General features: G+C 37.5%; 1 protein-coding gene across 2 annotated transcripts in view; it reads right to left on the minus strand.

Moving 5' to 3' along the window:
* Positions 1-27,695, minus strand: part of LOC103032908 (capping protein, Arp2/3 and myosin-I linker protein 3-like) — a 105,526-nt gene that overhangs the window by 51,359 nt on the left and 26,472 nt on the right. For both annotated transcript variants that reach the window (XM_049479655.1, XM_022665145.2), the window contains exons 3-16: positions 23,312-23,362; positions 23,138-23,197; positions 18,330-18,451; positions 17,965-18,059; positions 17,656-17,726; positions 17,000-17,073; positions 16,702-16,777; positions 15,369-15,457; positions 15,177-15,271; positions 13,304-13,390; positions 6,989-7,098; positions 5,327-5,404; positions 3,534-3,610; positions 1,855-1,959 (exon numbers count right to left, since the gene is read on the minus strand). In XM_049479655.1, the coding sequence (XP_049335612.1) occupies positions 1,855-1,959; positions 3,534-3,610; positions 5,327-5,404; positions 6,989-7,098; positions 13,304-13,390; positions 15,177-15,271; positions 15,369-15,457; positions 16,702-16,777; positions 17,000-17,073; positions 17,656-17,726; positions 17,965-18,059; positions 18,330-18,451; positions 23,138-23,197; positions 23,312-23,362 (1,190 nt within the window). The remainder of the gene's footprint in view (positions 1-1,854; positions 1,960-3,533; positions 3,611-5,326; positions 5,405-6,988; positions 7,099-13,303; positions 13,391-15,176; positions 15,272-15,368; positions 15,458-16,701; positions 16,778-16,999; positions 17,074-17,655; positions 17,727-17,964; positions 18,060-18,329; positions 18,452-23,137; positions 23,198-23,311; positions 23,363-27,695) is intronic.

Here is a 27,695-nt window from a genome sequence, read left to right on the forward strand (position 1 = left end):
CTCCAACCACCGGTTGTTTTGATACGCACCCAAGTGCGATTAGTGTTTTCACACCTGCTCAGTCGAACCACACCAAGGGTATAAACGAACCAGAGTCAGTTTTAACCGGACCAAAACGTGCAGGTTTAAAACGCCCTAAGAGAGGTCCCTATGACTAATCTTTATTATAAATATACCTCCTCCTCTTCCTCTTTACCTGTCAGATCAACAATAACCATTAAAAACTATATCAGGGTGCTTAATAAGAAGAAGAATAATAATACTAAATACTAATAGACTTATACAATCTTCTTCATAGATTCTATCTTGTTTATTTTAATATGCATGCTATTGTTGAGAAATACAAAAAAAAATATTTTCTAACATCATAACAAAACCTGGGCCCATTTGGCCTTGAGAGTCTACAGTATAGCAGTTATATTTACCCGTCTCTATAATGCTGGCTTGCATCAGAACGAGCAAATTAAGAAAGTCAATGCCAAATAATCACTGAAAGGCCTTATTCTACCTTATTCAAGAATCCTTTCTTACACTTGAAAAGAGAAAGACCCAGAACAGTGATTTCAATTTCAGCCTTCTAATCTTCCCCTTCACAGATTTCCTACCACCATCCATGACCCGGATACAAAAATAAGGAATAGAGGATGAAAGTCATTTATTCTATACCACTCTAAAAAGGGATTTAAACGTTTTAATATGTGTTTGGTGTTTTTGAGATCTGTAATTAGATTAGAAAGTTTCTATTATTTATTTATATTATTCTGTTTGTATTTTTATAAGATGACGTTTTAAGTGCTCACACAATTCAGTTTCCTAAAGCTGCCATGGGAGTGTGAAATAAAAATCCCATCCAAAAAAATCTATTTTTTTAACCATGACTGGGGGATGTTGCCATGGAAACTAGGTTAACTGTCACTGGACACAGGCGTATAAGTTACTGTTCTGAATGTGTCCGAAGGGATCTATCGCCTCCTTTTGATCAATAATCAATGTAATATGACACTGATAATCAAATGATGGGTTTGTTGAGTAGTCAGATCTGGTGATGTCATGGCAATTTTTGTGAAATGTGTGAAGAAGAAGAATTTATACTTAACTACACAACAATATATTTCACACTGATATATTTCTTCCATTCCTCCTCAAAATTACCTGTACTCATTCTTTTCTTGTCTCGTCTATATTTCCATATATCTAATAATTTACAGTACTGTGCAAAAGTTTTGTACACATGTTTTTGTACCAGTAAAGATTATAAAGATCATAAACATTATCATCAACTGAATATGTGTCAAGAACTTGATGATCCAAACTGTCTGGCTTTCAAATGAAAATGTATAATTAAAATATATATTGTTTATTAGTACAGTGATACAGAATACTGAATGTACCTTTTGTTTGGAACAAATACGTACTTCCTGCTGTCAGGAAAGACTCTTTACTTCAGAGGGAACACATCTGACCATCTAAACCAATATTATACCTTATGAATATATTTTTATACTTATTATACAGTATTACCTCTGAGTACAAGAAAGTACATAAATCGTACATCTGTTTTTTACTGTGTATTATATATTGTTTTATGATGTATTTGACAAACTTTGAAACCTGAACATTTGAGCAATTATTTGAAGACTGCCAGGGTATTTACCTCAGCTAATGTCTACTATACAGCATGGCATATCTGTAAGAAACCCTGTTAGCTCTGTAATTAACTGTAATTAACTCGATTTGAAATGGCTTTTCTAAACAGCAGAGAGCTATTATTTGGTCAATCTGAGGCAGAGACGAAAAGGCCACTTTGGATTGGATATTGAGCTGACCCCTGACCTTCAAGAAAAAGCGTCTCACCTGAGGGCTTCTGGGGGCAGCTTCATGGAGGCCAGACTGACGTGTGTGAGACTGAATGCAGAGCTGAAGAACTGACGGAACAAAGGCAAAGACTCCTTCACTTTTCTATAAAGAGAGACACAGAGGGAACTGAGTGTGTGCAGCAGAACTGTGACAATCCCTGATACCAGGACTAAGTGTAATATTACAATTCTTAATATACAGTGATACTACCGTTGCGAGACTAAGTAAGTGAAACCTTTTTGAAGTACCTGGATGTCTTAACTGATTACTAATAAGACGTTTTTTTTTTCTATAAGGCAAACTTAAAATCCTTACATTCTCCCAAAAATTATCAGTGCGCCTTATAATCCGCTGCACTTCGTATTAATTTTACCAGTCAGGTTGTAAGGAGCAGTAAAGCCACATCACTGAAGTACAGCGTTATACAGGAGTTTTTAGTTTAGTTCTCCAACACCTAGGCTGGAGCAGTTTTAGCATTAGCCGCTAATTGCGCTCAGATCTAGCTCTTTTGCAATTCAGAAGTGTCTATTATCTGTAGTCTGCGTGTTAACCGTGTTAAAACAAGCTACGTGGGATGAACAGCTAGCTAATATCGCCCTGGCTTACCAAAACACTCAGGGTTCCTCAGTGTAGCTCTGTAGGCTGGCTAGCGCTTTCGGTTAGCCGCTAATGCTGCTGCACCCAACCTTAGTGGCAATCTGGAAATCTTAGCTTACTGTAAATTAACAGAAGCACTTTACTCACCCAAATAAACAGTTTTCGTTTGACTTTACAAGATTTTTTTTTTAAAGAATTACAGTTTGTTTACTTAGCTTAGCTTGACTTAACTGGTGGTAAAACCCCCCACCACCCAGCAGCGAGACCTGCTGAATTAGAAGGAAAACATGGCGACACCCCTGTTCCTTACTAGTGTCTCATAATGCTCCTTATAATCCAGTGCGCTTTATGTATGAAAATAGATGTTCATTGATAGTGTGCCTTATAATACAATGCGCCTTAAAGTGTGAAAAAAAAACATTTGTACATTAAACATGTGTTTTATGTGATTTACTGTTCACATTGAGTAAATATTAAGAGTAGAAAAAGTAAGTAAACCTTTTATGACTTCTCCAAGACCTAATTGGCTAAAGGTGTTTCAGTTAAGGAGATGAGACTGGAGGTGTGCGTTACAAAGGAGCTTTGCAGATTAAATGATGGCACATAAAAAGCCCACTTACTGATAAATCTTTTCTTCTCAAGAAAAACTGAACCAGTCCTTCACACAAACAACTTTCAAAATACATGTTATAGAGATGCATAAAACTGAAAAGGCTACAAAAGCATTGCTAAAGACTCTGGATACATCAGTCCAAGGGTAGACAAACTGTTTATAAATTAACAGGTGAGACAGGAGTGAAAGGATTTTGCATAAATGTGTAACGCTATGTTTTGAGGATAAAGAACACTGCAAAACAAATCCCATCCTAACTGTGAAACATGGTGGAGGATGCATCATGGTTTGGGGCTGCTTTGCTACCTTAGAGCCTGATTACCACATTTTATTTGTACTTAACCAAACCCAGTTTACTCACTCACTTATTCTCACAACTGTATATATACAGTACCTACACATATTTTACAATTAAAAAACAGAAACAAAGAGTATAGAAAAGTAGAAAAGATATAGAGACTCTAACCTGTGAGAAAATGAGTTTTTGGAGAGGTTGAGGTAAGAGAGGTCAGCACAGCAGCCCCTAAGCAAAGCCCCAAACAGCTGCATTTAGAACCAAACAGAGAGAAAGAGAAAGAGAGAGAGAAAGAGAGAGAGAGGTTAAACGAGGAGGAAAAATGAGAGGAAATAGAGAGGAGGACAAGTGGATAATAAAAACAGATGGACAATTTGCCAGCGTAATGAAATTATGACAAACACTTCGATTTTCAGTAGCTGGTCAGTGGATAATTAGTTTTGGCAGCGAAAGAGAGAGAGAGAGAGAGAGAGAGAGAGAGAGGGAATGAGAGAAAAAGCAAAAACTAAGCTTCATACAACAGAAAAAAATTATATTGTTGAGATTCAGGTTTAAATCTCAGCTGAGCAAACGTGCTTTTGTCTAGAAAGACAGCAGAATCCCTCTCCTCTCTACAACATAACATTCTGCTTAACATGAAGAGTTTCCTTCCAAACTCATTAAAGGCCTTTTTAATCAGTTTTTGATTTGAAAAAAGCATAGTGGGAGGTGAGTTTTAGACACACAGGACATGGAAGTGCTGTTAAATAATTAATTCTCAATTATCTACCACTATTGTAGAAAGAAAAATGTGGTTCTTATTGCGTTAAATAGGATGTGTTTCTTGCAATTCATGCACCGTACCATAATGCATTTGAAATTAAACTCTTTACACTGATAATGTACCTTTTATACAGGTGTGAAATGGCTCTAAAGCAATCTTTAACCTGATTGAAAAAAAATGTTTCATTTTTTTGTTTAGCAGGTGGACTTATTGAGGGTTGATTAATGATGTGTGAGTATTTTCCTTGAATTAGTAGTTATAGTAACTCTACTTCCACTAGGTTTGACAAGGCAGCTCAACTTGATAGAACACCGCTCACAGCGGTCAGATTTTATGATATAGAAAATCTCATACTGACTTCAGATTGTGGCTTGTACAATGATGAAGCCCTTTTCCACGTGGCACTAGTTAGTCAGTCTGGGCCTCTTTTGCTGGTCACAGCTCTGTAGAATTTTGTGTTAATAAGTTTCTCCAAAAAGGGTTCTCCAGTTGTCATTAAGAGTACTGAAAGCAAAATGCTCATTTCTGCAGATCTGTGGAATAGAAATAAACCAATATGGGCGCTGCAGTCTAAAGCGCTGCCACTATGAGCAGGAGGTCGCGGGTTCGAACCCCCCTCATGCAGCTTTGCAATCAAGCTGCCGGTGCTCAGAGGGAGCACAATTGGCCCTGCTCCCTCCGGGTGGGTAGATGGCGCTCTCTCCCCACATCACTCCTACGGTGATGTCTGCAGCACAGGGCGTCTGTGAGCTGATGTACTGGAGCCAAAACTGTTGACTTCACATGTATCGGAGGAAGTATGTGTTAGTCTTCACCCTCCTGGTGTGTTGGGGCATTACTAGTGATAGGGGGAGTCCTAATGAGTGGCTTGGGTTATTGGCCGTGTAAATTGGGGAGAAAATGGAAAAAAATAAAGAAAAATTATATTTAAAAAAAAGAAATAAACCAATATGGTTATACAGTATAACAAGTCTGCTGTAAGATGTGTGATAAAAATAGACTACTTTAATGATCAAGATTTTGGAATAATCAGGACCAGATGTAGACACTAGCCTGTAGTTTGATAAACAAAACTTACTGAGAGGAACACTAAGTTTGTGGGAGTCACAGTTATATATATATTCAGGGAATGTTGAGGGGTGGCAGCTGTTGGGTGAACCTGTGACAGAAACCTTCAGAAAAGTCACTATGAAGTACTCACCGAATCCACGCAGCAGTCTGTGGCTGACAGGTCTAAATGTACCAGACAGTTAGGCTGGGACAGGAACATGTGGAGATGCTGTAAAAAGATAAAGTGGTACCGTCACTAACCAGGATTTACCACAAATTCCTTTATACAGTAAGTGTCCCATTGATTAGTTTCAATTTCATCACATTAGTCTGTGTATGTACACTGTTTTAGGGGACTCCTCTGCCTTTTGAAAGTGATATTTTCTTATTAATATTTGCTTTTTGTTGCAAGACTGCAGCTGCATACAGCAATGAAACTGTAATATTCAAGGCAGTGTATTTGTTATAACTGTCAGTTATTACTGTATACAGTGCTAAAATAAACAAGGTACAAAGCAGGATTTGAGAGCTTTCACTAATTTCATGCTCTGTTTTTACACTTCTCAGACTTGGAAACTTTTAGCTATATGAGCTATATTAATTTACATACATGAATTTAAATCACATATACTCTTACATAAAAAAAAAAAGTTCTCACAATCTAAAATGAATAAATGTATAAAAAAAATTAATTCCCAACAATTGCCTTCTAAATATTTCTAAAGTGTGATAGTGGCATATGTCACCCCACTGCTAATTAAGCTTCATTGGCTACTTTCATTGGTTACTGCTTTTGATTGCCTATAAGGTGATTATCAGGCTCCCTCCTACCTGCACTCACTACTAAAGGGCTATGTTACCTCCCGGCCGCTGCGCTTCTCCAGTGAACGTCGCCTCGCTTTAACAAACATTCACACAAAACAATCCAGACTGTTCTCATACAGAGTTCCCCAATGGTGAAACAAACTACCTTCCACTACCAGATCAGGAGAATCTCTCGCTATCTTTGAAGAGCTCCGTCTTCAGGAGATTATAAAAGAGCACTTACTACCCTAACACCTCTAACAAACTAACTATACTATAACAATACTATACTACTAACCTCATTCACCTACCGGTACTCATTCTTCCTCCTTTCTTCCTCTATCCCAATATTATTCTGGCCTCTTTAAGGCCCTGCTAAATGTTTTACTTTTTGCCTTGAATTTTTATGTCCTCTGGTACCATGAACCTTATCATTTGTAAGTTGCTTTGCATAAAAGCGTCCGTTAAATGTAACGTAATGGAGTGTAATAATATATATGAGTATACTACAAAACTTACAGTATATAATACAGCTATGCAAAAAACACAAAAACAAAAATGTCTTGCTCTAAAATGTCTTTACAACAAGTGTAAACTTTTCGATATTCTTTTTCTATAAACTTAACGCAACAAAATTCTCTTTGATAAACCATACAAGCATGTTGTCTTCTAAGATTGCGAAAAGATTCTATGCTCCAGCGTGTATATCTGTGCAGAGTAAAGCTGCTTTAACACGGAATTGTTTTTAGTGTTTTCAATGCGACGTGCAGCTGCACATACCAGGCATGTAAACATCATTAAGTAGAGGCAGTGTTTATGCATAGCTGTGGTAATTATTGTTGTCTGGCTAATAAGATTAACTACGCATAATCAGCAGTTTAGCTCAAATAAAAGAAGTATATAAAGTCCATTTTAACCGGACAAAATAGTGCTGGTGTGCAAACGCCCTAGGTGTTCCCCAGTGTCTCACATGCCCAGCATGCAGATGTATGTAAGTGCTCTGTCAGACCGTTGCATCCTCTCCTGACAGAATCCCGGGGTTCTTGCTGAGATCCAAATGCAGAAGTGAGTTTGAGTAATCGTCATTGGAGCAGAGAGCCTGAGAGAGAGACACCACACCTAAGAGAGTGAGAGAGAGACAGAGAGCAGGACACAAAGACAGAAAGAGACATTCAATTACTGCCAATCACCGGTGGCCTCTGAAGTCATTTCTTTGCCAGTCAGTATCGATCTTTTTCGTAATAATGCATTAAATTAGCCTCCTCTGAGCCATGGATATGTTTGATCATCACAAATATGTTTCTCTAAAGAGACACAAGTGGAGCATTTGCTCTAAATGAGAGCTTCAGTCAGTCAGCCAGTCTACCACAGAAACGGGGGATAAGCACAGCAAAGAAAAAACAAATTAACAAAAGACACAGTAGGTCAGAGGAAAAGAAAACAGACAGATGAATAGAAGTGGAAGACAGTGTCCTTAAATATATGGGTTTCAAATTAGCACTATTTCTGTCTGTATAAGCAGTATTATATTAAGCCTGTATTATAAGCAGCTTATATAAAGTATATGCTCATTTTCTGAGTAAAAATATAATGTACAAATAAATAAAACAAGTGGTTTTATACCACTGAGTTTAATAAAACATTGTAAAAGCTCTCCTCCTGTGATAGTATTATTTATATAGTGAAATATAGTCACATGGAATAACAGGGTTCAATTCTCCAATGGGGAGAGCATCTTTCATTTCAGGGGCAGTGGGTGCTCAGTGGTTAGACTGAACACAGGGTTGTGGGTTTGATACCCGGGTTTCCAGTCTGGCATTGTTGGGCCCTTGAGGATGGCCCTTAACCCTCATTGTGTGCGTGTGTGTGTGTTTCAGTGTTAATTTCAGGTTATTTAGTTTAAATTTTAGTCTTTGTATGCATAAATGCATAATAGTTGTAATCAATCATTGTTGTAAAAAAAAACATGGTTGAAAAAAAGACATTAGAAGTATAATTTGCAGTCATATACATATTAAGTCATATACGGGACACAGAAAACATGTGGAAGAAGGTACTGTGGTCAGATAAGACCAAAATATAATTTTTTGGCCTAAATGCAAAGAACTATGCGTAGCAAAAAAAGTAACACTGTTTATCACCCTGAACCCACCATCTTCACTGTGAAACATGGTGGTGGAAGCATCATGCTGTAGAGATGCTTTTCTTCAGCAGGGACAGCTGATCAGAAGCTGATCAGAGTTGATGGAAAGATGGAAGGAGCTAAATACAGGAAAATCCTCAAAGAAAACCTGTTAGAGGCTGCAAACGACTTGAGACTGGGAAGGAGATTCACCTTCCAGTAAGACAATGACTCTAAACATACAGCCAGAGCTACTGTGGAATAGTTTAGATCAAAAAATATTCATGTGTTAGAATGGCCCGGTCAAAGTCCTGACCTAAATCCTATTGAGCTTCTGTGGCAAAACATGAAAATTACTGTTCACAGATGCTCTCCATCCAACCTGGCTGAGCTTGAGATGTTTTGTAAAGATGAATGAGCAAAAAGCTCATTTCTAGAAGTCTTGCAGTAAAAAGTGGCTTTAATAAGTATTAATATTAGGGGCGGATAAATGCTTTTGCATGTCACACTTTTGAGATTTTTTTTTTGAAAATCATGTATCATTTTCGTTTCACTTCACAACTATGTGCTACTTTGATACTATTTCCCACGCCCTTGAACTGGAACTTAGCCCTGAACTCCCCCAACAAGAAGAGATACCGGAAGAGAAAAGGCAGAAGGAAGGATAGAGGAAGATGGGGAGGAGGTGGGTGCGAAGTTGTTCGACACACAGGTAGAGAGGAAGTGGATGGAAAGTGGGAGGAGTAAGGGCATAAATCAATCTTACAAATTTAGTTATATTCATAACTCCACTTTGTGTTAGTCTTTGACTTAAAATCCCCAAAAAAGTTTAAGTTGTAAGGTGACGACAAAAGAAAAAAAATTCAAAGGGTATGAATACTTTTGCTAGCCATTGTACCATCTCCCTATTAACAAAGACGTTTGAAGTTACACACTAACAATGTCCAAAACACACACACACACACACACACACACACACACTGCTATACATAATAATCTCTGTAGATCCACCACTGCATGCTGTGTGTTATATATCATTTCAAAAACGCATGCAGATTACTACGGCCTCAAGGCACAAGCCCGCTTTTTTTAAAGGCTGAAATAAATGCTAAATGCGAGACACTGAAGATTCATGCAAGGCAATTCAGACAAGAGAGGGAAAATGCTGAGGACTGGGGACGTGAATAATGATCCGCATGAAATTCACAAACGCCCTCCGCTTCAGTGAAAGCCCATTTTTGCCATGTGAAAGTTTGATGAGCATGCTGATGCATATTTCACCAGCTGAGCATTAGAGCGAGCTGCAGGGCTGTTCCTCGAAAACAAAAAAAAAGCAGAGAAAGTTCAGCTCTCGCCATTTGTTTAAGATTTTTCCATTGGTTTGGACTTTTTGTTCTGAGGCGCTAAGTGTTGCGGAGAGGACAGCTGACACAAAGCCTCCATAAATGATGTATGAAGGATGTGAAGGCTGGATTATGCTACAAATCTGTGTACATGTATGAAAGAGCATGCAGCGGCTTCAGAACATTCTTCAAGCAAATGACAGGAGTCATGTCATGAGCTAAAAATGAGCCTGACAGCAGGACACACCCCATACATTAATTATTTGTGAGAAAAAAAGACTGACCAGACCAGAACAGCACCAGATTGGTACAGTAGATTTGAGGACCAATAAGAGTTTAACTAAACACCTAAACCATGATATCTTTACACTCTTTTCATATCCGCCAGCCTTATTTACCCATCTATGAAAAGACTGACTGATTATTTCTTTCTGTGTGTTGACTACACTGAAAATGAGGGCCACCCTGAAGAGTTTTGAGAATCTCATACTTCTCCCAATCTAACATTGTGTACCAATGAGCTTTCTAGCCTCTTTACATGAGCTCCTGAACTCTCATGGATAACTACCTGCTCTGTCAGTGGATTCATTTCATCAGGCATCCAAACAAAGACAAGTTTAAGAAATCTTGTAACAGGATGAGCATTAATCCATTTATTTTCTTTATTCCGTCGATGCTTGAATTTTGTCTCTAAGCTAATCCCTCAGCCCACTCATAGGCCATTTTTTTGCACGATAGATGCCACCACTTCCCTTTCTAACCACATCTTGGACCACTGCTTCACTTTTTATGTGTCCTCCAGCCTCAACTTGTAGATTAACCAGCTCATAAAATGAAGTTTGCCTCTTGTGATACAAACCTCTGCTGGCTTTACCATTGTCCACACTTTTACATTTTTTTATTGGTGAATCTCCCTCTCATTGAAGTGTCACCATAAGATGCCTTCAGGGCACTATAGTTCTAAGGCCTGATCGCTCTTGTTTAAATCACCAGGCTCTCATTTACCCATATTTATCTTTCTTGTTACGACTGATCCAAGGGCTCCAATTGATTTTCCACTTTCACAGAGCTCTCCAATGTCTAGGCTGCAGCCACAGTGGGATACATTTCTTAGACGCTGCATCACAGAAGGATGTTCCAAGCTGAAGGCCAAGAAATGCAGCCAACTTCGGGTGCGTTCTTAAGGACACCGATCCTTAATCCTTCATTGCTCCCAGGTACCCATAACTCTCTCAATGTACAATGCGATGGGAAGAAAAATAGCAAAAAAAAAAAAAAAAACAGCATTTGGAGCAGAGTTAATTAAAAAAATATATTTTTTAACCCTAGAACACTAACATTAAAATTATTAGTAAAACCATCACTTATGCTGGGTATACATTGTATGACAAATTTTGGCACCCTTCCTTAACATTTAAGATTACAACATTACATTATACAAAAAGGTACCATGGATGACCCTTTAAAAAAGCAGAAAAAATATTGGAAAATCAGGTAATCTTTAACAGGTTATGTTCTAACAAAAAAAATAATAATGCTGCTGGAAACTTGGTCTTTGGTCCACCCTTTCCTGGGACATGTGAGCGTCTAAATAAAACACACAAACACTAACATCAGGTAAATAACACCCAAAAATATGTTACTCTCTATAACATATTTTCATCCGAACTAAAGCATGCCTCTTCAAAAAAACAAAGATGAGAAGAGGGAATCAATCATAACATTAATGACATCAATAAGCCAATAAAGCTACCCAAAGTCCCATGCAACTCAGACAGCAACAACACAGTGAAAATCACATGAAAAAACTGTGTGGGATAAAATCACCCGCCATTAGAGTTCTAGGGTTAAAATTCTTAATTATTTCTGTGAAGAAATTAAAAAAAGCAAAGAGTTTCTTGCCAGTGTATGACCGGGTATTCCCATGTGACATCTCCATAAAGCCTTGTTAGACTGTTCTATATGTGTGACCAACAGTCAAATAAAATGCGGGAGCCTGGGGGAGTGGCTAAACACTGACCATGGGTGTCAGAAACTGGAGGACACTCCCAGTATGCAAATAGATTGTGCAAGAAGCCAATGAAAAAAAATATATAAACTCAGTTACTATAAGCTGAATGTTCTTTTTAAATATTCATATGGCCAAAAATGTTTACATGATGTTGAGATGAATAATTTTTGAAAATATATCCAATTTTACATAAAAAAAACGAATGGGGCTTTGAAACACAACTTTTGTTTTCCCTTTACCCTAAAGCTCCATCCTTATTGGTCACTATTTAAATGTCTGTTACAATTGCCCGAGCCAGGGGTTGTCTTCCAGGTGCCGTCTCTTCAAATTGCTTCTCTACGAGCCAAGCGTCCCTTACCCTGGGTCAACTTTACCACTATGATCACACATTACCATATTCACACTGCTTCATTACTCCAACTTGCCATGTCTACTGAGTAGGAACTTTAGTTTCACTACCTCTCCCTTTAGTCTAAAGCTTAACTCCAGACTTCCATCACCAGCTCACTTGTAATTAATAAAAATTACAGATAAATAATACATGTTAATAATAATATACTCCTATGAGGAGAGCGTTACAAATGTTCTAATAAACACTGTGAGAAAAGTAAAACCACTAATTTTTATATGAATATAATTTGTATTTATTCTAATATTAGGGTTTTAACTGAGTAAATAAACACCTAATATTTACAAGTGCCAAAAACATTTGCACAGTACTGCTTGTGACACAATCCTAAAGTTTCACATCATAAATAACCGAGTAAAGCTATCCAATCCTTTATCCAAAACAGAAAGTACCCAATGGCTGTGTTTGCCCTTCTTGTAAAGAGCAAAGCATATCTCTTGTAACTTGAAGACATTTTGTTCATTTCTTTGCTTTTATCACATTGTAAACAGGATGGCAACATTGTGTTGCTGCCACTGAGCCTGCCATGCACAGTTTTGGAGCATAAAAGATCTTATATATTCTTCATTTTTCCGTTTATTGTCTATTTGCACTGGACTAGCTTTCAAGTATATAAGTCATTGGGCCCTATTTAAGCGCGATCTGTAGGTGACCTGTCAACCACACACTGTGCAGCTTGATTTAGGGCATGTCAGTGTGTCTTTGCTATCATAACAAAAGGAAAAGTACGCCTTTCACAGCTTGAAATGCGCAAAAGGTATATACTAATTCTCATTATTAATCATAGGTATATTTTATGTTTAATGTGAAATATATATATATATATATATATATATATATATATATATATATATATATATATATATATATATATATATATATATATATATATATATATATATATATTAGCATGTCACTTGCCATTCCTTTTAGGAGACAGGTGTGCTCTGAATTTGGCTGATTGGAATTTTATTGGTGCATCGCTTCTGCACTACTTTGCATAGAAAACAGACCTGCGCCTTCACACTGTGTACATGGGCACAGATATAAATGTGTAGGAGCAAGGTGTGAAAATGTGTGGTGGCTGCAAAGTAGTGAAGAGCATCCCGACATTGTTTAAGATAAGGCCCAAAATCTACATTTCTCAGTAATACACTTTAGCCACACTAGGTCCATTTTAAATGTGAACATAATATATGTAATATATAGTAATATATGCCAGTGTTCACCTTTTCTGTTAATCTTATTCTGTAGTGTCTCTATTGTTACACCCAGTTTTGTTTGGTTTTATCATTTTTGCTGCTCATACTCAGCATTCTAAAGGCTGTCACATGTCTCTAACACTCTTCCAAAATCTTCACTGATACCGCAATTAATCCTGAACTTATCTGAACTGAATTAAAGCTTCTTTAAAGCCTGGATATCTACGCTGTGCCCACCTTTAGATGAGAGTGAAGTTTTGGACAGGTTGAGGAGGCGAAGCCCTTTGCTGAGACGGCACACCTGCTGAATCAGATTACACACACCTACAGAAAGACAGAGAGAGAGAGAGAGAGAGAGAGAGAGAGAGAAATGTAATGAACAAAAGAGAACAAATGTGTATTTGAGTCTACAGAAAAGGAAATGGAAAGAGAGTGGGAAAGTAAAAGAGAATCAGGCTTAATTAAAGAAGACCCATTTTATTCTCTCTCTCTCTGAGATGAGTGACAGGTGAAGATAAACAGCAGGGTAGGTGAGGTAAGAGGTGGGATAATGAGAGAGCTGGAGAGAAAATGGAGAACAAAAAATAGCCCGAGAGAGTCGAGACAGTCGGGACAAATTAAGTGTCATAAACATGAGTTTGATGAAAATTAGCGAACACTTGCATTGTTGTTTAAACTGTGCTCTGAAAAAAGGGCTGTCGTCTAGGCTATAAATATTCAGAGACATGCTAGAAAATACACAAATTAAACATTTCATCATGAACTACTTTATTCTTCCAGTCAGAGCCCACTTTACTATAAACACCTATAATATAAATACCCAGTTCACTGCCCACAAAACACAGACCTTATACTTCATCTCACTGACATCTTTACCCTTCCAGACACTGGCCACTTTTTTTTAGATACACCAAACATGTATTTAAACTTACTGGTCACTTTATCAGAAACACCTGCATTGTGCTTCCATTTAGTGGCCACTTTAGTATCAGTTTATCACTCAACACTTTAATACAACTCACACATTTTTGGTTGTCTATATGCATTATATGTGAGAACAATTACATCATGCTGTCATTCAAAATCTCTCTCTTTATTCCTTTTATTAATTATTGGTCACCCAAACACATCCAGTCAGTAGCTGGTCTGTAACTGTACACGTTAGAGAGTAGGCATTTGTACTAAGGTAGGGCAGAAGGGACTTTAAGAAGAAAAATGTTATTCTAGGACACAGATGTCCACAAAGGACCGGTGTGTCTGCAGTAGTGCTGGGCGATATGGGAAAAATTATATATCACGATACGGAATTTTTTATATCTCGATAACGATATATATCATGATATCACATTTAAGTATGTTTTCAGTTATTCTTCGAAAAATTTGACAAAATAATTGCTTACTTTTTTTCAACTTTATTTAAAAGTGCCATTAAACCAAACTTTCTTGAATGAGAATTACTACCTTTTAGTGCAGCAATATATATATATATATATATGTATCAAATGAAAACAGATGAGGTAGATGCAGTAGCAAACCACATTATGAAGCTTTTTTTGCGAAGATTACTTTATTATCACTTATATAAACCGAGTTTATGCAAAGTGAACACGCCAATACATTTCATCTTAGCCTACTTTATATATTTGCATGTATAATTTATGAAATTACTGTAGAAACGATAGGGGCAATAGAAGGTAGCATGATAAACACTTTTCTATCGTCCCCACGATATTTATCATCATATCACACAGCACTAGTCTGCAGGATTACACACCACAATCAGCAGCACACTTGACTCCACTCGTTTAATCAGTTTCTGCTGGTTATATAGAATGAAAGCCTGCAGCCTGTTGCAATAGTTACTTTATAAATATTGTTGTTGTGTTTAAAAGTCTCAGCTCAGCCAATCAGATCCCCCTTTTGATCTGCCTCTAAACCCATACATCACCCAGTGCCTCTCTCAAACTACCCCATACCATTTTTTTAGCCTTTTTCATATTTGAGCTGTGGGTGGAGTTAGCAAAAATCAGTTTTTTCTTAGTGAATTCATCTGAATTTAATTGCTAGCTATTGTAGTCACAGTTTCCATTGGTGAAGACTGGTAAAGTACCTTGGTTGTCCAGTGTGTTATGAGCCAGATTGAGAGAATGGATGACTGAAGCTGGATTCTCCGATAATGCAACTGACAGCTTCTGGGGAAAGTCACTAAATAAACACACAAACACACATAGGTAAATATAAATATATACAATCTACAGCATTTATATAATGGACATAAGAAGAGGAAAGAAAAAAAACTAACGATTTAAGTCCAGCGTTCTCCAGTGTGATCTCTTCTAGACTTGAGGACTTACTGAGCGTGTGCAAAACCTGCTCTGTGACTTCTGACCCCTGTGTGGAAAACAGACATCACTCAACAAACCAATTTAACAATAAACAAAACAGAAACTACAATAAAACTATTTATAAAGCACTGTCACTGTGTCTCACTGCAACTTGCACATACAGACTTCCATGGTTGTTAGGGCTGTAGAAATAACACTATTTGTCTAATTTAACAAAAAAAAAAAAAAAACAATTAAAGCTAAATCTAGGCCAGCTTTTACTAGCATTAGCATGATTCAGTCAAGTTAGCCAAACAGCAAAACTTTTCAAATGTGCCACTCAAATTTACAGATTGTCTATGCTTAATATTGCCTTGAACAACAAGGTATTTATTTAATTGAAATGTATTTACATTATTTACAAAACAAGGGGAATTTTTTTACTTTACTGTTATGAGAAGTTGAGACAGTCCTAGTGATCATGAATGCACCATTTGGGCCTGCAATGATAATCCATTTTTATTGGGACAATTATTGCCATTTTAAAACATTTCATGCTACAAATATTATGCTAATTTAATAGCATAACGACGCAATTATACCTTTTGAAGGGCAATAGACTTTTAATTATTAAAAGTTAACATTTAAACAATGAAATTGAAATATTAAAATGTTTAAATTTATAAATTAAATAAAACACTAGAGATCAGAAGTCAAACATACCACCTCATTTACATTAATTGACTCTTTTCGCCAAGTACAACACAATAGAATATGGAATATGATATGATATGATAAAGTCGATTATATAATTTTCATGACAAGATCTATCATGAAATAAACCTAAGATGTACCAAAGTGTGTTTAAAACTTTGATCAAGTCTGAAAGTCTACAGGTAAACTGAAAAAAATGTTATACTTGATAATGTAGGTATATTTGGGGTATTATTTGATTTATATTTGATTATTTAAAGAGTAGAATGGTTAACATGAAATATTAAACAAATACAGTGTATTAAAATATTACAGTACATACTTTAGCATTAAACATTTTATATATACCGGTAAATGTGCTTTTTACCTGCACACATCCAGCACCCCTATGAATGTTTTAAGACATTTTTGGCATTTTTAGGAGGAACTGCTCGTAAAGTCATAAAGTCTTAAGGAAGATTAGAGTGCGTCAGAATATAATATTATATTAATTCATTTTAGCATTATGTAAGTCACGAAAGTTTTTGGGAAATGCTCAAATTTGTCGACTAAAATAATTATCATTTGCAGCCTGAGTAGCAGAGTGGTAATAGTTACAATGCGCAGGTCTTTGCAGTAGAGTTTGGTGAACCATGTGTTGTAGGCCATGGACGCAACGATGACTGCGAGATCTCTAGAAGAAAAAAACACAAAAGCAGACACACACACACACACACACACACAGTTACAGTCAATTACACCTGGAAATAAATGTAGGTTTAGTTGACTGTTTGCACAGCAAGTCTAGGGTGATTCAAATGTGTGTTTATTGTATAAATCTGATAAAGTTTTTGTATTATTGCTTAGTAACATGCAGATATTAGCAAACTTCTGAAGCCTAAGATGAAACACACACCTGCTCTCTAGGTGACTGAAGTCTAGTAGGTTGAATTCACGGTTGTCTTGAGAATGATAGATAGTGTCTACATCCTGAAAACACACACACACACACACACACACACACACACATTTGTTTGGCTGTCCATATACTGTTCAGATGTGTATGTGTTCTATGTTTAGCCTAATTACATTTAAGGGTACTGAAAGGTTTTTAAACTACATTTTTACATTTTTGTATTGAATAGAATCATTTCTTTTAATGAATGCTGTAAAGCAGTTTACAAAAATCCTTAACCAGGCAAGAATGCAAATGGCCATAGTGTTATATATATATAAAATATGTACTTTAATCAGTGACAGCTGTAGAGAAGGCTACGGTTGCTAGACATAAATCTGCATAAACACAGACGCCATGGAAACCAAAAGGAAACCAAAGTCACTAAGCAACAAATCACAAATCATGACTAAAATATGAATATGAGGCCATTTCATTTTATGATATTTACATATATATATGTGACAGACTACACACCTGTTTAGGTGAGAGAAAACAGAAAAACTAAAGCTATGCAAGCAGATCAGTGCTGTTCACTAAAACCTTGTATCTCCAATGTTAACATGTTTGCCTTTACCTGTGAAGTGATCATTTTGGAGATATGTGTTTTTACTTACCCACTGCACTTCTTCTTTACAGCTGATGCCATTGTAATCACAGAGAGCGGCATAAGTTTCAGAGAAGCCACCTGGGAGAGAAAGAGACTGAAACAGACTGATACAGTGTGTGTGTGTGTGTGTGTGTGTGTGTGTATTTTCATGTGGAGTCAAGGATGCAGCTGTGTATAAGGGACATACTGTATGTGCGGATATAAGCACGTGCCTTTTGAGCACGTGCATCAATATGTAGAGCATATGTGTAAAAGATTTGGAGTCCATCTGTGTGTGTGTGTGTGTGTGTGTGTGTGTGTTTGTGTGCACACATACCACAAGCTCTCTGTGTCTCGACTGAGGTGTCGGAGCTGGGAGAGTACTTCCTGCTTCCATCTGACAAATCACTGTCTGAGTGACAGAGAGACGGGCTGGAGAGAGAGAGAGAGAGAGAGAGAGAGAGGTAGAGAAGAAAATAGTGAGAGAAAAGGAAGGAGAAAGAGTGTTGAAGGAGACAGCGAGAGTGGATGAATAAAAGAGAGATAGAGAGAAAGAGAGAAGAATTATTTTTCTCCTCAGGGCTTTTAAAACGGGAAATAAGCAATTGACATGGTCTACAAACCACTTACCCCAAGAGGGATCTGAGAGAAAGACAGCACAGAGTGTGTGTGTGTTTTTATGCTTTTTTTTTGTGCACTTACGCGAACGCAGAGTTGTTGAATATTCGAGACAGAGCGAAGTTGATGTGGTTGATCACATGGTCCAGGTGATCACGTGTCTGCAGCCTGAGGGAATACGTCGACTTGTCAGTTTCTATGACAACCTGTGTAGGAGGAGAAAAAAAAGACAACAACAACAACAAATGCTCTTCTGTCACTCGGGCACTGCGATGACCAAAAAGAAAATCTCAGTAAGGAAGGAATGCCCATTAACAGACTGGGAATAGAATAAACCGAACTCTTTGGAGGTGTAGTAAAGAAAAGTTCATGCATATATTTAGAGAAAATATTTCCTAAGCTAAACAGCAGAGACACAAGGTACATAAGGTAATAGCTACTCCAACCCTCCATCACTGTCATTGTGTAGCATTGTGTACCTTCCCTGTGTTCTCAGTTATTTTTGAATAATGGTTAATCAGTTGATGTAAACTCAAGGGAGATTATTCAAAAATGCAGTATTTGCTGTATACATACAGACACAGGGGGGCAACAGGGCAGAGGTCACCAATTTAATTGACCAAATGTGGAGTAAATTCAGCAAAACAGAGCAGCTTCATCACATGCTGGAGGCTGCATTAACCCTGCTCTTATATTCAGCTGTAAGAAACAGATGATAAACAAATGATAATGTGTCAAACTGACCCAATTCATGTTTAACCACCAAAAATAATATTTCATTAAATTACTAAAAAGTTACTTTTAGTTACTTTTCAGCTAGCTTAAGTGTTAACTAAGCAGTAGAAAGGCAAGACAGATGGCTTCTGTTTCACCTGCAATAGAAATGATGAGGGCACTTTTTGTATATGCTTCTAGAGGCAAGCAGCCAATAATTAGTTACCATACATTTAATTAATTTAATATTAATTTATTTAACATTGCGCCTCAACTTTACAAAAGAAAACAAATAAAGTGTTGTCTGTAGAATGTTTAGCCCCCTGTCTGTCACTGCTTGGTCAAACTGACCTGAACAATATATGTGTAGTAACTCTGTGGGAAGTTGCAAACGTATTATATTAGTCATTTTTCACTTGCGTGACAATTTTTTGCTAACTAAGCCCAGCAAAAAATAATAATAATAATAATTTATTTTTCATTGTTGAAACAGGTCAAATTGATTTGCAACATAACAGAGAATCATCATGTTTTCTTGTCCTGTTGTTGTAAGGTAATACAAAATAGACAAATAGGAGAAAAAGCCCTTAAAATCCTAAAACTTGCAGTTTCACATAACTTAAAAGAAACTAAACTGGACTGGATTTTTTTTATCTTACAAAATGTGAATGAGTATTGAGCTGGGAAATACAGATAACTATAAACTAGCTAATCGCTAATGTTCTAAAAGTGAGCAACTTGAATTGATAGTTATTAAGCATAATTATTTTAGAGAACTGCCTAGTTTAAAATGTATGTGATTGTATTGTTGATAACATTAACAAACAGTAGTGGGGCTGCACAATATTTACACAACAGTCATTTCAGCCTGATTGCATTGAAATATTTGTATTGACCAAACATTTGCATAGTTCTCAATTACTGTATTTTTTTAACAATGTAATATATATTATGTGCAGGAATGCTGCTACTGCACTAGAATACTGTGCACTAGTTCAAGACTCACTTTAAAGCTTATTTGTAAAGCCAAAGCTGAACTTGTTTCTCATCTCGTTCTACAAAAATAACATGCCACCATTCACTTTTATTCAAGCTTCTGTCCTGGAAAGATGCTTCTGATTGTAAAAAAAAAAGGGTTATAAAATGCAAATCTGGGACAGAATCAGGCTCAGAAGTCTAAAGGGGGTCCACTGGCACTTTTCTTCAACGCATGTCGCCGTGCCGGATCTCTCGGCTCGCCACGTGTGGGCGTGTCTGTGACGTTTTTAAATTCAAATGAAGCAACAGATGTAGCCAAACATAAGTTTAAGATTTTACATTTTTAGTAAACCTCACTGTGATCTATAGCTGTATAAATCCATATTCCGCCATATTCCGGCGGCTCTCTTCATTGAAATGAATGGGATGCGTCGGGGCTTAAGTGCCAGTGGACTCGCACCGTAATACCTTTCATCTATGCAAACTTTTGGAACTTTGATGCTCAATATTAATTATAGATCGTAAACTGACCAAAGGTCTTGCTTTTGTACCATTAATCAATTCCAGTGCAGACTTTAATGTTATTTAATGTTGATATACTGTTGATAAGTGTTACTAGGGTATTAGGATTCAGGTATAAAAACGTGCAGAGACAAATCCTATTATAAAAAAGGTTGTAAGGGGCAAACCATGTGAAAAATTAAGCTCATAAGACATGAATTTGGATTCCATCCTTTTTTGTGCTAATTGTGAAAAGTCTCTATGTACTGTACACATTGTTAAATGTTCTAAGAGAAGTTGGATAATGTTTATTATACCACAGTTAGTTCCAACCCTGCAATGTGATTGGATGAGAGGCGTTCTATGAGTGCCGTTATCAGCAGGTAATGCTCTGTAATCGAAGCTCTCCATGTATTACTCCGCCTAGAAACAATGCAGCGCTTATAAAACAAACTGCGCAGCTACAAACAGAGCAGCAATGAAACTATTTTAACTTGTGGAGTTTTTATAACCAAACAGATCATATTTTCTCCTCCTCTTTAACTGAAAATCCTTCAATTAACAGAGAAAATGGAACTGTGGTATAATCACAATAACAGAGTCAAGGTTCATGCTTTAACGTGTAATATTGGCACTGCTGTGCTGCGGTCGTAACATCAAGTGTATTATTGCTTAATTATTAAGAATACAAGAGCAATGCACAAAACAAACAAAACAAACAGTGATGGAAACACGTTCTGGGAGTAAATGATGACGCAAGGGGGCATGTTTGGCCTTACAGCCAATCAGAACTCATTGCTGTAGTCAGGTTCCCACCAAGCCTCTTGGTAGGTGACAGTGAAATGGGAGCGCAATTTCAGCCCTCATTAGTCAAGTCAAGTCAGGGTTTATTTGTCATTTGCACAACATGTCAGCACAGTTATGCATTGAAATGCTTGTGGTGAGCCTCAGGTAATCACTCTACAGTGGGGGTAGCAGAGTAATATGGATGACTAAATATACCAAAATATAGCCATTACATTGGCTGCTGGCCGCTCTGGCCAGCGTCTATGAACTCCAGCTGTGTACAGCTGACATAGAGCTGTCAGACTGGTTGTAAAGACAGCTTAAACCATTTAAATGTCTTTAATGTCATTTATATATGCACTGCTCACAGTGAGACTACAGTTTTCCACCCTGCAAATCAGGAATAAGGGCACAGCTACAACAGTAGCTGAAGAAAACACTCATTAATTTGTTTCCTGGGATGTAATTTATTTTCCTGAGTTTATGGAAAGGTGCTTGGGATTTGTAAATAGCTTGAGCACAAATGCAGCTACAGTGGTTTAAGAGTTTAGATTTGATGTTAGTTTTAGGATCTATTATCTTTTAAAACAGCACTATGCAGCCATGTTACCTTAATAATGTGCTTAACTGAATTAGAATTTTCTTTTCTGTGCAGTTTAACATAATAAAGACACAGCAGAGATGGCATATTTTAATAGTTGTAGTATTTATCTGGCTGATATACGAGGTTAAACGACACAAGCAGAATGCTAAGTCGTTTATTTTGGCCAATTAGCTCAAATTTGAGGTTCAGATCTGTCAGATAATGTTCGCACCACAAATTAACTTTGTTTGGGACCGGATGGAGAGGTCTCCTTGTGGTTAGATCTGCATTTAAAGGTGATTACAGAATTCACACTTCCAAAAAGAGTGAAAAGTCTAATTTAACCAGACTAAAAAGTTTGGCTAGCTTACAAGAAGCATCACAAAATATATAAAACATAATATATAAACAGCTCCAAACAGACCTAATTAGACTTGTTTTATAACAGAAACTAAGCTGCATAAAGGCAAGACGGAAGCCTTCTGTTTCACCTGCAACAGAAATGGTGCGAAAGCACTTTTTTACATGCTTATAGAGGCAAGCAGCCAATAATCAGAGTTACACTCCTAAAAGTAAATGTACTCAAGTGTTCTTGTGTGATTGAGTGCTAACAGAGGGGAAGCTTTGACTGGTTCAAATGGTTCTGAATGAAAGTAAAAGGGTTCCTCTATAACAATTTTCAAACAACTATGGTATAAATGAAGCAAATCTAAGGATAGCATTAATTATAGAGCATAAAGTTTAGGCTGATGTCTGTAAATTTTGGGATTTAGGGCCCTCTCTGGTGAGAATGGGTAATTGCACCGAGCATGTGCAATTAAGAAGAATCATTTTAAACTGGGTGGGTGTGATGCAGTCTCCTTTCAGAGGGGATGAATCAGATTCCAGTGAGTGAATAAACTACTGAGCCCTGAGTTTCCTCTTCTGAAGTCTCCATTGCTCCACCATTGCTGAAGTCTCCATTGCTCTTGTTCTGTAAAACTGAGGCGGATCCTCTTTCAGAGGCTGTAAATGTAATGTAAGTACGTAAAGACACGTGACGTGGCCAAAAGAACTCCCACAAAAAGCGATCCGACACCCTAGTTTTTAGAATGAATATATTAGTCTTAGCAGGTAAGGTCATTCCAGCACACTGGTACCATTAAACACAATACTGTATCCCTTCTCCACTCAGAAATGCCTCTGCTTTCAGTTTAAAAACAAAATAATAATACTGACTGCCACTTTCATTTATGAGTAGTGCAGTAAACGTAATGCTGGTGAAATTAACCTAGTGTGGATATATATAAGCGTATGATTCTGAGTCAGTATGTAATGCAGGTCCACTCACTTGCATCTCGGGGTGCGTGTTCATGGCTCGGATCTCCAGGAAATTAAAGGTTGCCTCCGCCTAAAATGAAGGTGTTTTATCATTCTGAATCAGTTTAATGCTTTTTTTAAAGAATAAAATGATTTAAAATATCTCTGCCTACATCAGAATCGGCAGCACAAATGCAAAACTAACCTTTGTCGGCACCTTTGTTGCCATTAGGTACAGTCTCCATGTTGTCAGCACCTGAAATTAAACAAATTCGAGGAATTAGATGTTTATTAGATCAAGAAAACGGCAGAATATAGCATGTACACATTCACACAGTCATGTGGTACCTTCAGTATAGGTGTGCAAATACACACACACACACACAAAACACAATGAGCTGGACACTTCTGCAGGTTGCCCTAGAAACCACTGGAGTGAGAGGAGACAAGAGGTTAGTGCTCTTTCACTCTCTCTCTCTCTCTATTGATTTTGTATCCTTTTTATCTATGCCATGTGCCACTGCTATTCAGGTCTCCTCCAGGCTACACCAGCACAGACGTCCAGGCCGTACTAATTTAGATCACTGTTACTCATATTTACTCACATAATAGCAGATTACGGCATTTTTAAAACACCCAGCTGCCTTTAAATGAATCAGTCATATTTAACTTGGCATCGGACTGAACTCATACTGAACACAGTGGACACACACAAAGCCCAGCCACTCAGTCTCTATTCTGCACCATGTGTGAAACTGTGTGTGTCTTCTATGAGAGCTTGACAAGTGATGGGGAGCAGAAACCTCCTTCAATTCTCAAGGTTAAAGTCGTAGAGCAGAGCGCGGCTTCTGTTCCCTGCAAGATGGCTAAACGCTCTCTCTGGTCTCTGTGTGGGTTTAGGAGCTGGCAGTGCTGTGCGACACCTCACTCGCTGTAACTGAGAGAGAGAGAGAAAGCGAGCAGAACGCTCAAAAAGCACCAATTGGAGTGTATATCCAGCAAAGTCTACAAAGCAGTCTGGGCACGTTCAAAATTCTACATGCAGAAATGTTAACAGTCCATAACTGATGCTATTAGCTTTGATATTTTATTCATGATCTGACCACTTGCGTTTTTCTTTAAGCTGAGGGCATTTATGTTACAAGGGAGAGGACAGTACAAACAAACACGGTTAATTTTTTACTAAATATATTTAGATATAACATATATAGAAATTCTTGGGGAGTTTTCACATCTGCACTGTTTGGTCCAGTTAAAACGAACTCTGGTCCGTTTGTAACTTAAGTGTGGTTTGATTGAGCAGGTGTGAAAACAGTAATAACACTCGGGTGCGGATTAAATGGACTGGACAGAGACCAGCTAGAGGTGGTGGTCTCGATCCGGTCCCAAAGGAACTCTGGAGCGTTTCTCTTGTGGTGAGAACGTGATCCGGTCTCAATCCGATCTAGCTATTAAATATAGTCCATTTTTTTGAGCTAAACTGCTGAAAAGGTGCAGTTTAAACTGATATATTAGCCAGGTAACGCTAATTACCACAGCTATGAATAAACTCTTTAGCGTTTTAGCGTTCAGTGTATTCACAGATATTCACACTGGAGCACAGAATCTTCTCACTATATTTACTTTCTTGTATATGTATATTTACTCCCACGCCAGACAGCTCTGACCAATCAGAGGACACAGCCGGCTCGCGTAGTTTATTGGTGCGCATTTTGGTGCAATTACATGTATGTCTGTGTGAAACCAAACCAAACAGAGCGAGAAAACACTCCAAGTAAACAAACTCATCAGCTGATTCGGACCAGAGAAACGACCTACAGGTGTGAAAACGCCCTTAGATCACTCTAATTGTTTTGCTGTTTGTCTGTTTAAGGCCTACACTGAGCCTGTTTGTTAATTATTCAGGATTATTTCCAGAGTGCTGGGTGTTTTGGGTAGTCAAGCAGTTTGTTTATATCTTGTTTGTTTATGACTGTCACACAAAAAAAAATCCATCCAATGGATAGATGTTTAAGGGTGTTCTCACACTAGGCAATACGTGCCATGCCAGAGCACCCCCAAAGCATACCTTGATCGACTAATGTGATCGATCTGAACCATGCCCGGGCACGGTACACTGAACCATGCCCTTGCCCGAATGCGGTGTGAGTGTGATCCGTGCCTGAACACGAAACAAGTTAAATGCCATTGATGCGACGTTCCTGTAAACAAACCTGCCGATGTTGCTCCAATATATATGATACATGATCTATATGAGACATATGAGAGTTCACTAAATTAAATAGGCACATCTAACGCTGCATTTACACTGCTCCATCGCGACAATGCACAGCGACATATTCCATTTATTTTCAATGGGAAGCGCCGCCTCCATCAGACGCAGTCAGCCGATGCATCATCCGATGCGTCGAGTGCGGGGGATGCGATGCGATGAAAAGTTGAGCCGAGCTGAACTTTATGCAAATGAATCCATACAACGGTGTTCGCCTGATACGTGTCTGCAGCGCAGTGTCTGAAAACATTTAGTTCCGCTTTCAAGAGTCCAGAGAAGCCTGGAAGAGACGTTTCAGACTTCCCTGTCCTTTATCTTAAATCCCTGCTGATTTACAGGGACTCTAATCAGCATATACAGCGTGGAGAAACGTTGCAGATACTGTTGGGGTCTCTAGTGGGTTTTTTTAATATTAATATATAATTTAATTGGAAACATTTGCTTTTGTTAGCCTATATGATGCTCACTAGACAGTGTGATGAAGCACAATCGAACATTTATATTTACTAATACACATTTATATATTTTTTATTTATAGAAAATAATAATAGCTTGTATAAGAGCATTTCCATTTATTAAAATGATTTAATTGGACGACGCAGGGAATGCCTTTGTCACGCCCACATGTGACCAGTTGGAGGGGGGCAGTGCGATCATGTGCGTTGACGTGATGGAGCAGTGTAAATGCAGCAAATTCAACATTATATATCATATTATATATTATATATCATCTGCATATTGTTATTGTAACCTATCTATCAAACAAGCCATATTACATCAACTAGACTTCATATTACTACCTTTTTAATGTATAGTATATTTTTTGACAAATATTGTATATTTCTGAATGTATTTGCTCACCCATCCCATTGAACTCAATCTCCAATACTGAGCAGACAGTCTCCAACCTACTGTAGACATGCAGACTGCTTCTACAAACACTAGTGAAGAATGGGTAGCTCTCAGGAGCTCAGTGAATTCCAGCATGGCACTGTGATAGCATGCAGCAACTGTGCAACAAGTTCAGTCGTGAAATCTTCTCACTACTAAATATTCCACAGTCAACTCACAGTAACGCACAGCTTTATTAGTAATATAGTGTATTAGTTGAACAGCTTGTCATTACTAAACAGTTCTTTGTTATGAAGAATTCTATTGGGCTAATGCATATCATATTTTTATTAAGAAACATAAAAGCAAACACGCATTACATAAACAGAGTAGCTTGACTACATAAAAATAGTAACTATATAACAGGGTTATGTATACACAATGTTTTGATTCATTCATACAGCCTAAACAAGCCATGCTAAGTCAGTCTATCACAGTATGTGTTGTGTTATAGTGACTTCTGATTTGTGCTGAGTTATGGAAATTACTCTAACTTTGTTGTTTTTTTGTGTGAAATAAAGATAAATAAAAAAATGTAAAACATGTTCTGAGTTCATTGTGAGTTTAAGTGAAAACTTGCTTGATATGACCCATCAAGACAAGAATAAACTAAAAGAGGACTGTTTTCCACTTCACATCAAACACAAGTCAGACCCCTGCTGGTGCCTCAACCCCCCCCCCCCCCCCCCAAAAAAAATGTTTTGAAGCCTTGTTGCCCAGAGTTTTCAGCTTTCAGACATCATGTCTTGTTGTACTGTCTTTTAAATGAATTTTTTAGGAGGCGGATTAAAAAGTTTTATTTTAGCAACGTACATGAAGGTTTTAGGCAGATGGCACTTTAACAATTTCTACTGGTTGTGGAAATCAAAGCTCAGTTTAAAAAGCTGCACGCTGACAGGCTGTCTTTATAACTTTATAACACTAACCTCTGAACAACAACACATTTAGACACTTTGATACAGTAATCTCAATATACAGCCATATTAGAGTGATTTTCATGTACTAAGACTGAACTAATAGCCAGGAATGTTCTATCACCAGATAATGACCATATGGTAACCACAATATAGTCTAGTCCATCTCTATAGGGTCATCACTCAGGGATTCATAACACTAACAGATGCCCTTGTCCTTCTCAGTCGAAGTCGTAATGTTTATTACTATGCAATGAGTCCAGTGATATAGAAGCTACTTCACATCTTCCAAGGGCAGTCAGGAGCAATAAGCCAATGTGTGTACGGATCACACTTTTCCCTATTTTAATACAGGATTATAATAAAAGTCAGATTGTAAACACATGTATGATACTATACGGTTTGTGAAAGACCAAAAATCCAATTCAAGTATGTAGTCAGTGACTGTCCATTTAAAAAGAATTTTCTAAAATAAATCATATACTCCAAACTGGTGTATGTAATGCCAAGCT

This window comes from Astyanax mexicanus, chromosome 1 (assembly GCF_023375975.1).
Source record: "Astyanax mexicanus isolate ESR-SI-001 chromosome 1, AstMex3_surface, whole genome shotgun sequence".
Taxonomy (NCBI): Eukaryota; Metazoa; Chordata; class Actinopteri; order Characiformes; family Acestrorhamphidae; genus Astyanax; species Astyanax mexicanus.